The following is a 16,976-nucleotide window of genomic DNA, read 5'->3' as shown; positions in this document are numbered from 1 at the left end:
AACTCCTAGGCCAGAATAGTCTTCAGGTACCACTTAGTTCAGAAGACACATTTTCAATCTATTTGATGTTTAGCCCCAAATGAGTTGAATAACATATAATGGGGAAAAAATGACACCCACTCTCAAGAGTCAGGTGTTTTTCCAACACAAAACATTGACTTGACGGTAAGCTCATTGTGGGCAGGGAATGTGTCTGTTATATTGTTATACTGCACTCTCCCAGTGCTCTGCACACAGTAAATGCACAATGAATATGATTGATTGATTTGAGTGTCAAAACTTGGGATTGTGAGACTGGCAGAGTCCTTGATAAGGCTGGTTTAAAAACAAACTCAAGAGTTTCTGAACAGTTCATTAGATTATAGCCAGGGCAGGAAGATTTTTAAACAGCTTCTCCACTTCTTTGCTGCTTCCTCATATTGCAATTTGCTGAGAGCCACATCCTCCATTTAATTGTCACTAAACCACTCCTCAATGCATTTCCACCAAAGAGATCAAGAAAGTTAAAAAGTTGCTAGCCTCCCCTTCTAAATGCTTTAGACATCTCTCCTCGTCCACCTGACTTCAGTGGAGCACACACAGATACGAAATTCAGTAACTTCCACCTAGAGTTATAGAGGCCTGAAATCAATTGTTACCAGTTCCAGGCAAGTGACTCTCTGCAAAGATGTACCAGACTGTCTCTAGCTTTGCTCCTCTGCTTTTTCAAACTAGGAAACCTCACATCTTGTACAATTTGCATGAACAAACAGAGAGTAATTGACAGTTAACAAGTTTGAATACATGTAAAAACTATTAATAGAAATGTAATGGGGTAACTGATATTTCAGAACAGATGTTCTAATCAGCAGACATTTTGCCGCATCTTGCAGACCACTGAGAGCAAAAAGTGTTGCAGATAAAATCAGCAGGATTTCCTACATAATGGTTATTCCTTCAAAGAAGTATTTCTGGATTCTTCTGCAGACTCAATGGCCGGCAGCAATAAGTATTAAATGTTTGCTCCCAAAATACTATTAACATTTCTGGCCTGTTATCAGTTGGTTATGCAATTTTTCATTTTCTTTTTAAGCAGCCTGGATCAAATTACCCAGAAAATCATAATAAGAAAGTTATGTTTCAAAATGAAAAGAAAAACTTTATAATACTTCAGTTATTACTTTTACAATGGAGCTTAATTCAACTTTGAACATTCAAATAAAACATTAAACTCCCATCCACTAGGTCTGTTGAGTGGCATTTGAAAGCCCATATGTAAGGGAAAATACAATTCTTTGTTCATGAATAGGGCCAAGATCTAGGAAATTGGACATACTAGATTAGTGATGATTCTTGTTTCTCCTATTATTCATTTTAGGTGAGCCCTAATTAAATAATCACAGTTGGCCTACCTATTCCCCCTGACAGTTACTTGAGAAAGCTCTATCACTAATGTAGGTCTGCATTTAAGGTTTCATATTTATAGTCAGATCCAAAAAGCACAAAGCCATTCATTTTTTATCCTTAATGATGGCATTTATTAAGTGCTTGTGCCAAGATGGATACGAGATAATCATATCGGACACAGTCCATGTTCCTCAAGGGGCTCCGGGGCTTAAGGGTGAGGGAAAGCAGATATTTTATCCCTGCTTTACAGATGAGGAAACTGAGGCACAGAGCTAAGTAACTTACTCCTGGTCACACAGCAGGTAAGTGGCAGGATCTCCTGACTCCCAGCCCTATGCTCTTTCCTTTAACCCATGTGGCCATCCATCTCAAGGAATCCTTGTGGAGTGTTGGGTAACAGTTATGTTTATATATTTGAGCTTGTGATGGGGGATAGGATCTTAGTACTGATTGGCTTGGAACTTTACCTGTCAGGTGGCCAGAACTGGGACCTGATCACATCTCTCAAGGATTCTTCCAGCTGTTATTCTGTAATTCTTTAACCCTTTCAGACCCTTTGAATGTTTAGGACCTTACAGCTGAGTTTGCGCTCAATGGTCAAAAAGCATCCTAACCCATTGGCATTCACCTAGGACCCGGCAGGATATGAGAGTAGGAGGACAATCATGAGTGTATGGTAGGGTCACACTGTCCTCCAACTCATTGTCCACACTTTCGATTCATTCACGTTGTATTGGAGGTAGTTTCAGGATGCTAAATGACTGGCAATCTCTCTGAATGTCCAGTAAAAACTACTTGGCTGGGATGCTATGTGAGCAGGGCCTGACCCTTGTCAATGGACTTAATCTCTCCCCACAGGAGCTGGAGCACAGCCTAAATTGCCAGGCTTGGTCCCTGTTGAGTCCCACAGCCAAGACTGAGGCACTAGGTGTGTCCATGGGTTTGACTCAGGACCTGATAACTTTAGAAATCACAGTTTGGTCTCCATAATCAAGACAGAGCCAGGCTTCAAAAATTCTTTGACGTTTTCAGTGGAGTCTAATATAAACCCATCTGTCTTGCAATTTAACTTTAGCTTTGCCCAAAATGAATTTTCTGAGATCAGGGTTGTTGTGGGGAAATGAAAACAGCCAGTCTGTCATAGTGAATAAGTGCCAAAGGATGAAAATAGGGGATAACAAATCAAGACTGTGACAAGGAGTTTATGATGGGAATTGGGGTTAATTGTATTTTGATTTAAACTCTAGCTCAAGAAGAAAACTCTGGAAGTGACCATATGGGATTATGATAGATTCTCCTCCAATGATTTTCTTGGTGAGGTAAGTAACTCATGCTATGTCTGAAAAAATAATTGAAATATAATTTGGAATTTTGACTATGCCAACTGGTGCAACTAGGTAATTATGTGCGATTTTTGAAAACTATACATCATAATTTCCCAGAAATCTTTTCCACAGAAATTGATTAGATTGCTGCCTCTCTTTCATTTATGCAAACCAAAGTCCTGTATTTTCAAATGCAGGGAAAACGTTTTTGAAAATACTGATATTACTATAGCTATCATTTTTAATAAAGTGAAGTGTAACATTTTAATTTCCAGTTAAGTAACCTTGTTGTAAACTATGATCACAATTTCCTTTAGACCAAGAAAAACATTCTTTAGTAATTTTATCCTCTCCCAAGTACCAAGTTCAGTTTTCTGAACTGTTATTGTTCCTATTACTTGACACCATTTTACATGCTTGACTTGAATCAGCATCAAATAATCATGTAGGATAGTCTAAAACTTCAAAAGGGAAAGGTGAGAGAAGAAAACCATTTCTTTCTCCTCTTCCTTTACTGCCTGCTGTTCCCCTATATGTGTTCCCAAAAGGAGCATCAAGATGTCTCATGGGGTCTAATGACACTGGAACTGTTAAATAGATACATAAATAAATGAATAAATAAATAATTTAAAAGAAGAGATCTTGAATGTGGGATGGAGTTTTGGGGAACATGAAAGCCACTGGAACTGGATGGACAATCTTTATGTACTTCAACAGGAAAGAAATCACGTAGGCTCCCAGGGCTGGGAAATTGCCTGTTTTTAGCATTTTCTAAGGACAGAATTAGAGTACCAGAGGTTAGTGTCATTCATGTTCTTTTCTTTATATCTTTGCCTTTCACACGGAATCTTGGAGCAGGACAAACTGAAAAACCACACACTAATTTTTGAAGGTTAAAAAATATTTTGCTCCGAATTGAATGTTACACTTTGATTGTTGAAAAATAAAGTGTTAAAAGTAGGAGATTCCAAATTTAATCTCACAACAGTCTATATAAAATCAATTCATATTATGTTAACTGGCTTCCTAAGAGTGTTGGGTGGTGGTTAGTAGAAGGAATGATCCATTGAACAGGTGATACACAAACACACAGGTGGCTGTAGTAAAGACATGATTGGGGTAGCAGAGGGAATGTTTAATGTTCTGTGCTATTTTCCAGGTGTTGATAGAACTGTCTAGTACTTCTCATCTTGACAACAGCCCTCGATGGTACATTCTGAAAGAGCAGACTGAGAGTATTGACCATGGAAAATCCCATTCTAGTCAAAGCAGTCAGCAATCACCAAAGACATCTGTCATCAAGAGTAGAAGCCATGGAATCTTTCCAGATCCATCCAAGGGTAGGAAATCTTTCAAACAGTAAAGACTTTGACCCCTTTTGACCTATTCAGTAATGAACACTTTAAATTTAATGTTTGGTTGTTTTTCTAGAGAATAAACCATTTGTCAAAAATTAGGTGACTCCACAAAGAACAAAATTTGATGATTTCTTATCTGATAATCAGGACCCGCAAGTGCTTTATTCAGGTGCAGTAAAGCTATTTATTAGTAATATGTGGACCTCCAAGACTTGAGTTAACCTTATGAAAAGACCCAAGATATACCTCAGCAAGTAGTCTAGATTTTGAAAGTGAAAGACATTATTAGAAGACTTATTCTTTGCCCTTATCGCTCTTCTCTTTATCCAGAATACTCAAATTCATAGGTATTTTTGTACACAAAGCCCAATGCAAAAGGTGACTTAGGAAAAAGAGGAATATTCCTGCTGGGAATATACTCAAGTTGTCCAATGCAAAAGAGTGTCTTAATGAAGAAATGAAGTTATGATACTTGGAATAATAATTGTAATATTTGGTAGCCCTGAGGTAGTTAAAATGTGATCATAACAGACACAGTCCCTGTTCTACATGGGACTTACAATCTAACTAGGGGAGTGAACAGGTATAGAATTCTTTGTTTTATGGTTGAGGAAATTGAGTGGCATAGAAAAGTGAAGAGGGTGGTCTAGTTGAAAGAGCACAGGTCTGGGAGTCAGAAGACCTGAATTCGAATCCTGGCTCTGTCACTTGTTTGCTGTGAGGCCTTGGGCAAGTCATTTAACTTCTCTGTGCCTTAGTACCTCATCTGTAAAATAGGGATTGACCGTGAGCCCAGGTGGGACATGGACTGTGTCCAATCTTATTTGTGTGTATCTACCTCAGTGCTTATTAAAAGTGCCTGGTACTTAGCATTTAACAAATACCATGAAAATACAAAACATAAGTTAAGTGACTTACCCAGGGTCACATAGCCAGCATAATACGGAGCCAGAATTAGAACCAAGGTCCTCCAACTCCCAGGCACATCCTCTTTTCACCAGGCTCTGCTGCCCCTCATGCCTTGCTGCCTCCACAGTTAACATTCTCCTCTTGGACTGTGAAGACAAGTGCAATTTTGAGATTGGTCACTAAAATTTTCAAACGCTTCTCCAAATTCTTCAAGCTAAAATATCACTAGGCAGTAAGGAGGATGGAGGTGGAGAGAGGAGAGATGGTATTCAAATGCTATTACTATGACGACGCATGTTCTCCTTTAGGTACCGGGGAAGACTAGGCTTCACCATTAATAGCCCTGACACTTGTGTTCATGAGAGATGGAAGAAGCAAATGTGTTCAAATTTCATCAACCCATGGATTTACTGAGAACTTAGTCACTAGGCTGAAAAACAGTTCCACACAGTCCCCTTCCCAAATAAAAGTGAAAATAGAGACATCCCAGTATTTCTTTTTTACCAAATGAGACAGCATTTCTGGGCATATCATCTCTGGGTGTGGATTTTCCAGAATCCTCCTCTTATTCACCACTCCACTGAACATTAGGCTCTCCACATGGCAGGTAGGATAAATACATGAAGACATTTAAATTGTTATTTTTTTCTCCTTGTTTATCAGATAAAAGGTACTCTCCCAAGGCTTGGTATGGTGCTTGTGCATTATAGTAAGCACTCGATAAATACCAGTGATTGATTTCTCCTTCCCCTACTCTCCCATTATTAAATTTTTCATGCCTACAACTGCAGATTTCTCTGTTTTCAGGATCCATAAATCCAGTTTCTTCCACCTTTCCTGACAAAGATTATTTCCTAAATCCTTAATCTGTTTGTCTTCCCTGCTGTATCGATAACTGATTAGGGATTTCTTGCTTAACAGGACAATATCCACTCATCATCTCCATTTTAGTCAGGTTCAGAGGGGCTGGAGTCTGCAGAAGAGAGCATTTTCTTGACCTGAACCATATTCATGCTTTATGCTTCTGTGTCACCAGACATGCAGGTACCGACCATTGAGAAGTCCCACAGTAGTCCCGGCAGCTCCAAGTCCTCCTCAGAAGGCCATCTCCGCTCTCATGGACCATCACGTAGTCAAAGCAAGACCAGCGTCACTCAGACCCACCTCGAAGATGCTGGGGTAGCCATCGCAGCCGCTGAAGCAGCGGTGCAACAACTCCGCCTGCAACCAAGTAAAAGACGCAAATAAATTCCTCAGCATGACAGCTTAATGTTCATCTCTGTTTACCTTTCCTTCCCTCCTGCTGTCTTTCCCCATTTGCTTTCTGTTCTTGGCACCCTATTGTCTCTGTCTTTTGTGTAAAATCGGTGTGAATTACAAAAACTCCCTCCTTTTTAGATTTTTTTTTTTTTTTTTGCCTATCCTGCAGTGAAACTGGCTGTTTCTCTATTATTTTTACCTCATCCAATCTGGTTCATCACATTAATGACTGTGTAAATGGGATTTTCAGGGAAAGTATTATTGTGGGTCACATTAGTAGTCTTAAAAATCTCATCAGCAACAGGAATGCAGTAATAAAAGACTCATATAAGGGTCAGAGTGTGGTATATTCCAAGGATATAAGCACACACAGTAAAGATGGGAATCTGGCCTATGCCATGCAGGAAGGTTGTACAGAAGAATACAGTTTTCAGATTAGAAGTATTTCCAACTCAAGGAACCAGGGGAAATTTACCATTTTCAGTCAATAGTTGGTAACACTAGTGCGTGTGACCAAGGTGTCTATTTGTGAAATATGGTAGCTCTCTAAACACTTATATTTCCAGGTTATGACATAATGTTGTTCAACATAGCCTCAACTGTATCAACAGTTGCTGACACAAAAAGTAAATACAATGTTTTATGCTACAGCCTTACCAGCTACCAAGGTTTACCTGGCATTTGCAAATAGCTTAAGCAGTTAAAGCCACTCAGTCAAGAATTGCTACTCTAGGCACCAAATTCATATTTAAGTAACATGGTTGGGTGAGTGTTTCATTGCTGGAAAACAACTGTGGAGTGATGGTGTTTTTGTGTATAATTTATTGGTGTTCCATTAACTCTCAGGAGAGCAGAAGCCAGAAAGGGGAAAAGCTTTTGTTTTTTTCCCACCCAAGTTCCTATAACCCTCATTTCCTATGAAACAGCCAGTTTTAATATCCTTTAACGCTGTGCATGTGGTGTCCTTTTGGCCTTTGAAAACACTACTAATTTAAATAGAGAAAAAACCCACTTCTGTTTGCATGATTAACATTTAAGCTGGTTCCATCTGAGGATACATATTCTGGGTTTCCATTTCACCCACACTGCCACAGCAGCACATAAAAGCGGTCAGTCTAATCATGCCAGGAAGCAGCACAGACACAGCATAGCAGGATTCCTCCCAATTCAAAGAACTCAGTCTGACAATCTGCCTCCACCAGCCAGTGACAACAAAGACCCAAGCCAGCTAGCCCTCAGGAAAGTGATGTCTGATGGACCAGTCAAACCGGAAGGAGGTGAGCAGAATGACCCAGTCCGAAAGCACACGTCGAGAAACATTCAAAACGTTTAAAGCTCTTACCCTTTGTTTTGTAGAGATTTTATTATAAGTACTTACAACTTTCTAACGTGCTGTGGCGGTCATGGCATTTCTGGATTTCATCACCAATGTGTAAGTCCCAAGCAAATGCAGTGATATGTTGAATAAGATGATTCTGTACTATCTCGGGCACTGGGGAAATTGGACTTCTGTGGAAAATTATAGCTTGACAGGATTTGCATCACCAGTTGAAATGCATGCTACTAACCTGATGTCTCTAAGCATGATTCCACATTTGTTGCATTGTGACCAACTCCTGAATTGCACTCACCTCTTCCTAGCCTACCAACTGGGACTCCCACATACTATCTTAAGTGTGATGTTTTCAAACTAGCTCACCTTCACTCTCGTGACAAAAATGCTATCAGTACGATACTACGAGCAGGCATATTTCCACTCTTGTTTAAGTAGTTGTAAAGTGTACTGTTGGATGTGATGGGCATGTCATTATCCAAGTGCCTGTGTACTAAATAAAGTATCTTTATTTCATTCCTAAACTACTGGGTTCTGAGCCATTGTTGTATGCTGTAGCATGGTTTGTGTGTGTGGGATTTACTAAAATAGAATATTTATGATCTCTACATCACCGAGTGTGCGTGTGACTAGATTTTGAAAAAGCTAGGGAAGAAAAGTAGATATGTGATAAAGTAGGAATTGCCAATTAATCATGAGCTTTGAGTAAAAAAACTAACCAAAAAAAACCCACTTCCTAAGATTACGCCTACTTCTTGGGTATTAGCAGGCAGAGGTTCAAGTTTAGAGGATCGGAAACACTCAGTGAATCACCAAAGCTTTCTTCATTCAATTTGGTGCCAATATGAAGTTTATTTAATGCATCTAAATCTCAAGGGCTTGGCAGTAAAGCCTGAGTTACTCTGAGAAAGATACTTTGGTTCTCCTGCAGATCAGTCAGTTAATTCCCAGCCTAGAGGGCAGAGGGAAGGTGAAAAGCAGAAAACCAAGTTTGCTCTACTTCTTTCTAAATTTCACTCAACCCAGATGTAAAGGATGATTAGTAATTAACATCCACATTTTATTAATTTAAAGAGCACAAAACAATCCCTTCTTCTGAATCATTTGCTCCTTCTACATTTACTTTCCCAAGCCCAAAGTATGGTGCACTGAACACAGTAGGTGCTCAAATACCACTGATAACACCCCATTAAGCTGTGGAAAAAGTGGACCAAAATCCAAATTGCCAGTCATTCCCCTTAACCTATGTGGTAGGTACCCAGCAGTGAGTGTTCCAAGAACATTATTTTCATGCAAAAACAGACTCCTGCTTATTAACAATTTTCTAAGAAAGGATAGGTTGTCCAGCCACAACTCAAAAATAATTCATTAGATGCTACTACATGCCAAGAACTGTACTAAGAGATGGGGTAGAGACAAGATCATCAGGTCCCCCATGAGGCTTTACAGTCTAAGAAGGTGGGAGGACAGGCATATTACAGATGAGGAAATTGAGGCCCAAAGAAAGCAAGTGACTTGCCCAAGGTCACTCAGCAGGCCAGTGGCAGGATTAGAACCCAGGTCTCTGACTCCCAGTCCCATGCTGTATTTACTAGGCCACACTACTTCTCGAGAAGTAGGGGAAGCAGCGTGGCTCAGTGGAAAGAACCCGGGCTTTGGAGTCAGAGGTCATGGGTTCAAATCCCAGTTCCACCACTTGTCAGCTGTGTGACTTTGGGCAAGTCACTTAACTTCTCTGTGCCTGTTACCTCATCTGTAAAATGGGGATTAAGACTGTGAGCCCCAGGTGGGACACCCTGATCACCTTGTAACCTCCCCAGTGCTTAGAACAGTGCTTTGCACATAGTAAGTGCTTAATAAATATTATTATTAGAAAGCTACTAACAACTACTAACTCATTACCTTGCTAAATCTATTTTCTCAGGACTCTGTAAGGGTAATCTGAAGTGCTTAGTACAGTGCACTGCATGCAGTAAGCACTCAAATATGATTGATTAATGCATTCTTACAATTGCACTTTAGCTCAAAGAGAATCATCCAGATCCCTTAAAATGGCCCTATAGGTAAACCCCCTGGTAAAGCTCAACTAGTTAGTATTTCAGGCCCTGAGTCTGAATGTGGCAATGATTTCCTTCTCTCCCATCCAACAGTTTTTCTACCGCAGTCTGCAGGTTCTGATGCCTTGAAAAAAGAAATGTTTGGCTTGAGTGAAAACAGTTCCTACTGAAGAAAACTGCTTCCATCAGATTTCATTGGGAATTTTCAGGCACTCTTCATAAAGAAACACTAATAATAAAGATAATCTCCACTGCCACTTAGCCCTAGGTACATGTTTGTGAAAGCACCATGAACAATGAAAAGCCAATGGGAACATTATAATAAGATGGGATGCCTGCATGGCAAGAACACTTTGGCAAGGATATTTCTAGAAGAATAATCTCCCTGAACCTGGAAAAGACAAAATTAGCCACTGGTATCAAGCTAACATTAGGAAGGGAAGTTCCACAGAGACAGAGGAAGGTTTGTTTTTTTCCCACTCACTGCTCCAAATTTTAACTGCCACCCTTCCTTCAATGTGACCATGTGTTAGACAAATTTGATTTTTAGGTCACTCATCTCCCTCTCCCCAGTCTGATCCTCTATCCTACTTCCCTTGTGAAGGAGCCAAGCATTAATCAGAGGAAAGGCAGGCTAGTCCTGCGCTGATGCTAGAGATGGTGGCTTTTGGCCATGGAGAATGGGCAAGATTTGGAAGTATAAGTGGCTGCTGTTAGTTCTGGTGTGAAAAAGCAGAATTACAGCAAACGCTATTTTGTTTAAAAAAAGAAGAGTTCCCCAATGCTTCTCTTATTCCTGTGTAGGAGATACCCAAGAGATGAAAAATATAAATTGCAAAGCCTTAAAAATCTTAAGTAGATGAGAGTAAAGTAATCAATACCTTTGGACAGCAACCACCAATCTTGAGGGCTGACAGAAAAAAAAAAATGTAAGACCCTAACCGGGTCTTGCCTGTAGAGATGAGTTCCATTCTCAATCCCCTTTTTTGTTTGAATGAAAATAAGGTTTGCAAGAGTATGTATTGTTAAGAAACAAAGGCAACGTCATTCGTTGGCTTGGAGTAAATTCAACTCCCATGAGTCAAAAATGGAGTTTCAATACAGACATGGCCAATAGATTAATGTGCATTGTTTTGTGAAATGAGGGTTCAATTAATTCCATCACAACCTGGTCAATAAATGATAGGAATTAAAGTAAATGTTGAATTAATTATAAGAAAGGAATTCAGTTTGTTTCTAAGTCACCTGATTGTCTCAAGAATATTATATAACTCTATGCAGTCTTTTGTCAGGTACCTAAAATCTGACATGTTGCAGCTGGTTTTTATTTTTTATTTTTTTACTTTTGCCACACTAATTTGCTTGTTGCCTAGAGATAAAGACAGAGCTGGCAAGAAATTCAGACCCATAGAGTACAAGCCAATCTGAGTATCACAGAGGTTACTGTAATCTTGATGGCTTGAGATTTGGTATATTGAATGTGGTGGCTTTGTTTAAAGAAAAAGCACCAACTTGACTGTTATTATCTGTATATCATTAAATTTTGTTTGATTTAATTTACTGAGTTGAATTTTCCTAAGGCAAACGCCATTCACTGGTTGTATGTAGAGCATTGACTTTGTTACTCCATTTTTTACTTTGATGTTATAACTTAAATTATTTTTAGTTCTATAGCTTATCTCTAGCATTTACAATAAGCAGGGAATCAGTGATAAAACAGTGTTTAGGATGCATTGTGGCATAATATGAGATACATGCTACAGATGAATTTTTAGCTTTACAATAAACACCAATGGCTGAACAATTAATACATTCAAAACAATGCTAAGGTTTTTGGAAGTTAATTAATTTGGCAAGTAAATTTTAGGGTCATGGCCCATGTTAGAGATGAAAATAAGCACTCAACTTTAGGATGACATCTGCAGTTAATAGGTGGAGGAAAATATTTCCAGGGAGTACTCCTATTTCTCCTACAACTTGGGGTTTGCATCCTTGTAGAAACCTGCATTAAGGAAGTTAGTAGTACCCACCATGATCGAAATACCGGCACTTGGGCAAAGCCATTGCTTCAGATACTGTTTCACTAAATCTAGGCAGGCTTGTGTTAGCAGAAGTATGTTCCCACGGAGGCTAGTGACCATGTCTAATTCCCTCCTGTGTATTCTTTCCCAGTGGTTAGGACAGTGTTCTGCCCACAGTAAGCACTTAATAAATAATATTACTACTACTAATTCTTCTGTCATGTTTTAGCCAAAATGTTTAGTAAACACATTTTTTCTAGCCAAACTGATTGTGTCAGCTGGGGAGACATGGAAAGGGGTTTAGGGGTGGTGGGTAGGGATTGTGAATTCTAGTCAAGGTTTAGGGTGGGGAGAGTTTCAGACTGAAAACAAAATTAAAGATAAGGCAAGGCAAAAAATGTGAAATAATAGAGAGCCCACAAGGAGAGAACGAGCCTCCATCAAAGTATGGGAAAACAAAATCTGAAAATTTCGTCAGTCAAATTTTTTTTGTCAAAGCACTGTGGTGAGTGCTTTTCTGTTTGCCACATGGTATAAATACTGGCATTGGAATCCAGCCATTTTTGCCTTCAAAATAGCCTTTTTATGTGGGTATATGTATTCATATATTCATTCATACATTTATGCATACAGTCACACTGAGACAGGATAAATACGGTTCCTGAGTTAGCTAGCTAAAGTGGCCTTCCACACCAAAGCCCATTTTCTCTCTCCACCTCTGACTGCTAAAGCTATTTTTAGCTTCAGAACAGCCAGCAGACCTACAGGAGATAAGCAAATTTAGGGGTGAGAAGATGAAAGTTACCAACACCACTATAGTGAACCCACTGATGATGGTGGGTTTGGTTTTCAGTCCAGTTAAAGGATAAACTGCTCCGGATCATCCGATGTGTATGTTAACATCTATAAAAAATAAGAATGCATTTGCATGAATGTTTAAGCACTAATAAATACATGCAAGTGAGAACTCAGAAGCTTCTGCTCAGCAATACAAGGAGGATTAGTTTGGGTGACATCAGCTCAACTCTTGAAAGACTCTGCATTATTATTTTAGAGTGGGAAATCCTAAGCTTCCCATAAACCTTTGAAGCACAAGAAAATTGAGCCTTTTTCTGAAACCACACCCACCAAGGAATCAATTAAAATAGGCCGTTCTGTATGCAGTTCAATGATGCTGTGTAAAAGCCCACTATCCTCAAGTTCTTCCATATATGAAAACTTAAATATTTGACATAACATACTAAGTAGTTTCCCATAAAGCTCCTTTCCTCCATCTGATTTCATTGCAATTTCTTTGTAAGTTGATGCCTAATCTTCCAACTCCCCGATTTTGCTTCCTTCCTCTCACAGTATTCCCACACCTTTTATGTCACCTTCCTCCCCGTAGGATTATCGACTGAGAGTTCAAGACTTGATTTTGAGAACCGTTACATTTTTCTTTCCAAAGGATCCAATTTGAATTCCTACTTAAACTATGTGACAAACAGCATGGCCTATATGGAAAGAGCATGGGCCTGGGAGTCAGAGAACCTGGGTTCTAATCCCGGCTCTGCAACTTGTCTGCTGTGTGATCCTGGACAAATCAATGAACCTTTCGGTGCCTCAGTTCACTCATTTGCAAAAATCAGGTTTCAGTACCTGTTATCCCTCCTAGTTAGACTGTGAGCCTCAATGTGAGACCTGATTATCTTGAATTTATCCTAGTATTTAGTACAGTGCTTAAACCAAAGTAAGTGCTTAACAAATACCATGATTAATGTTATTACAATATGCCAGGTATCTAATTTTAATTCTGCAACTAGTGGATAAAACGTAGAATCAAAGCTCTTGTCTCAAAATTTTTGCCTTCATTTTTGCCCACTTTAATTGCTAGGTTGGCTGTATGGATGTTGTTTTAAGGTCCTTCATATGAGATACTTCGGAGGTTATAGCAACATTTTTTTATCTTTCAATTTCATATTTTCACATATTCCGTTTTGATAGTCACTAGGTGAATTCACCTTTTACCCCTATCCTTTAAAGGTGATGTTCCTTTACAAATATTTCCTATAGAAGGAGTACTTTGTCCTCTCAGAGAATTGATAGTTGTTGCCCAGTAACCCACATCCAAGTCTCTGAAATTCTTTGATTGGTACTGCTCTCTTGAGCTAAAATAAGTTAGCCATCAGCCAGTTTAACAAATATCCATTGATCTGTATGGAATCTTAGAATTATGTGTTCACATATCCAAAAAAACCCCAAAACAAAACACCTAAACGACATTAGCAAAGGCTAGGAAAACAATCATCAGGATAATTCAGGGTCTCTTTTCAGAGACAATTTGGGCTTGGATTTCATCATCACTAGTTTCATCCGGTACAGTAAACCCTATCAACCCTATCAACTGTTAAGCACTATCAAATCCACTGAATCTGATTTTGGAACTGACTCCAAATATGACTGTGATATGGCTGTAATATTTGATATTTACAATAATTACAGTAAATTCCTTTCTCTTGGCTCAACAATAATTATGAAATGGGCAAGAAATATAACCTTGGCAAGAACTTGCAGTAGAGTTTTCATCAAGGATCAAGGAAAGACTGAACTTCTGTTCATGTGTTTACCATTTAAGCATGTCAGAAATTGACTAAATCAAGTCATATTATCTTTTTCCATTGATTTTCACTTAGGTTGCCAGATATAGCAAAATTAGAGGAGAGAATCTTAACAATTTTGTTCTCTAAAGCAATCAATGCCATATACTACAGAGGATTGTCCCTAAACTATGACAATGAAGCTAGTAATATAATGAAATACCTAGATTTTCTCATATGGACTCAGGTGAAAAAGTGTAAAATTGCATTCATCACAGCTGAATGCAAATTTAGAATTTACCCTGATCCATGGGACCAGACTAAACTTGTTTGTTAAAAATTATATAATGTGATGCCAAACTAATGATTTACATTGCATAGCAATGGCCTTTTTTAATGAAAGCAAATTATAAATAGATAATCAGTATTCAAAAATGAATCAGATGAAAAGTTTGGGAAATTGTAGTTTGGTTTTTGTTTTTTAATTTCAGGGTCTGGCAAAATATATTACAAAACAAACCAAAGTCACACATTCTGACAGGGAGATACTTAGATTGGATTATATTTCACTATTTACCAAGAAGTAATAAAGTGTCCAACAATCTAGTGGATGAATAAAATGGAGAATAAATAAAAACAAAAAGTCTAAACCAATGATTAGAGCTGATCTACTGCATAAAAGAAGAATGAGTTTTTACAAGAAACTGTGAAGGGAAGACATTTTCATCTGAAAAAAAATGTTCACATGGTCTAGAAACTTCTTTAAAAGGGAAACTCCATGACCATATTTCCACAATGGCTCCTTCTTCTTCACCCCCAGATATCCAATTAGGGATTCAAAAAGGAAGTGTTCAAGAGCATGGTTACTGCTAAAATTTACCCCAAAAGGTAAATTTCAGGAGCATCAGAATTTACATACTCAACTCTATTCGTATTAATCAAAACAAAATTATCCCACCACTTCCCAGAGTACTACAATGCCTCCTCTTCACCCTCCCAGAGTTTCATGACTCTTTCCACAATCCAAACAGCCCCCTACACACTTCTTTCCTCCCCAGATTCCACATCCATTCCAAAACATCCATTTCCTGTTTTCCAGCTCCAAGAAGGGGAGAGCCAATGACAGCTACCCCTTCAAACTTAATTACCAACACTTCCAATCCCGCTGTAGCCAAAGGGATGAACAGGGCTGTTACCTCTCTGGCATATTCACAATAGTGGAGACCCCAACTTTAGTCACTTCAAGAAGTGATTTGTGTATGAGGCACCCTTATTGGGGAATAAAAAGTCTCAAATTTTTAATAGTAAATGTGTCTAATGCATGTAGTGTCTTCTTGATTTCTCTAAAGAACAGCTCCAATCTGATTGCAAATTGCAAGGTCAAGGCAGTGACAGTAGCTTTGTGAAATAACAAGAAGGGTGTATTTCAGTTTTCAATATAGCCATATAATTAGAGGGCACATTTTTCTCCAACTGGAACAAAAGTCTATTGGAAGTCCTATACGGTAGACTGATCACATATTGCTGAGAAACAACCCAAGATCACTTACAGTAACATCTATATGAAAGAGCACCATCTAATGGCAACCACCGATGTTAAAAAAAAATCTGTGATCTAGGAACTGTGAAAATAATGCTAAGTAGAAAAATTCAAATTCTAAAAAAAAAATTCCTTTTCTAATATGCACTCATTTTGGGGGTGGACTTTCTTGGAGATGGTACTCCACATCTACAGATAGACTTTTTATCTTTTTTTTTTTTTTTTTTTCACAAAAACCCATGTCCTTTACCCTGGAGCCCTTGAAATAGCAACACCTCAACACAGTCTGGCTGGAGATGACTTGAATTGACCATTTTACAAACTTTGATTTCTACATACTGGCTTTTTCTAAAATCATCAGAAATGTCTTTTAACCACGATTACCAAAGAAACATCAAAATTTTCACACCCATTAAGCTTATTGACCCCTTATTTTTTTAAAGTTAAAAATGGTGAATAACTGTAAAAGAGGGCTATATTTTGAGCATCATTGACATTTGAAAAGCATGATGTTTTTCTTTTATTTCAGAAAGGTCAATAATTTTGGAACACATTATCACTTTTCACTTACTCTATTTTTATACAAGACACCACTCCCACCTTTTACTTCCAACAAAAATATATTCTGTTCCACAACACAACCTCACTGCTTCTAAGCTGGGCTGAGTACTGGGCCACCTTGATGATGCAAGGAATCCTATGGTAGTGTTAACTGTGTTTCCCTCTAGATAGGGAATGTACCTGCCAATTCTATTGTATTGCACTCTCCTAAATGCTTAGTACAGTGCTCTGCACATAGTAAGTGCTCACTAAACCCTTAATGATGATGATGCAATGGGCTTATGTAGTTTATAGGGTACCAAATACACTTGGAAAAATATGAATAAGTACTTTGAAATATCCACATAGCCCCACTTTCCTGTTTTTCCCCACAGCCCACCTCACCTCCACCTCCCTGTTACCCCTCCACCACAAATTGTCATTCTAGCCTATAACCTATAGGGCTTAATATGAAATCCACCACTGGTTATTACGACACTCATGAACATTGGTCCAAGACTTGTGAATATACTTACGAGCTGGTCTCCCCAAACCCTATAATCAAAGGGAGGGGATTTTCTGTTCAGATTCTAATAGCCAGAAAAGCAGTTTGAAGACTCAAAACCTGAAAGTGTTGAAAGACTATTGAAATGGTTTTTTAAATGAAATTC

At 38.6% G+C, this 16,976-nt stretch overlaps 1 protein-coding gene across 4 annotated transcripts in view; it reads left to right on the top strand.

Moving 5' to 3' along the window:
• PCLO (piccolo presynaptic cytomatrix protein) overlaps window positions 1-16,976 on the top strand; it is a 299,418-nt gene that overhangs the window by 236,321 nt on the left and 46,121 nt on the right. For 2 of the 4 annotated variants that reach the window (XM_038741414.1, XM_038741412.1), the window contains 4 exons: window positions 2,634-2,705; window positions 3,871-4,051; window positions 6,015-6,209; window positions 7,333-7,515. In XM_038741414.1, the coding sequence (XP_038597342.1) occupies window positions 2,634-2,705; window positions 3,871-4,051; window positions 6,015-6,209; window positions 7,333-7,515 (631 nt within the window). The remainder of the gene's footprint in view (window positions 1-2,633; window positions 2,706-3,870; window positions 4,052-6,014; window positions 6,210-7,332; window positions 7,516-16,976) is intronic. The other 2 variants (XM_038741411.1, XM_038741410.1) reach the window with 2 other exon arrangements.

The sequence above is a fragment of the Tachyglossus aculeatus genome, assembly GCF_015852505.1.
Source record: "Tachyglossus aculeatus isolate mTacAcu1 chromosome 12 unlocalized genomic scaffold, mTacAcu1.pri SUPER_6_unloc_1, whole genome shotgun sequence".
Classification (NCBI taxonomy): Eukaryota; Metazoa; Chordata; class Mammalia; order Monotremata; family Tachyglossidae; genus Tachyglossus; species Tachyglossus aculeatus.
The sequence above is the reverse complement of the archived record's forward strand: the minus strand, read 5'-3'. Positions and strand labels throughout refer to the sequence as shown.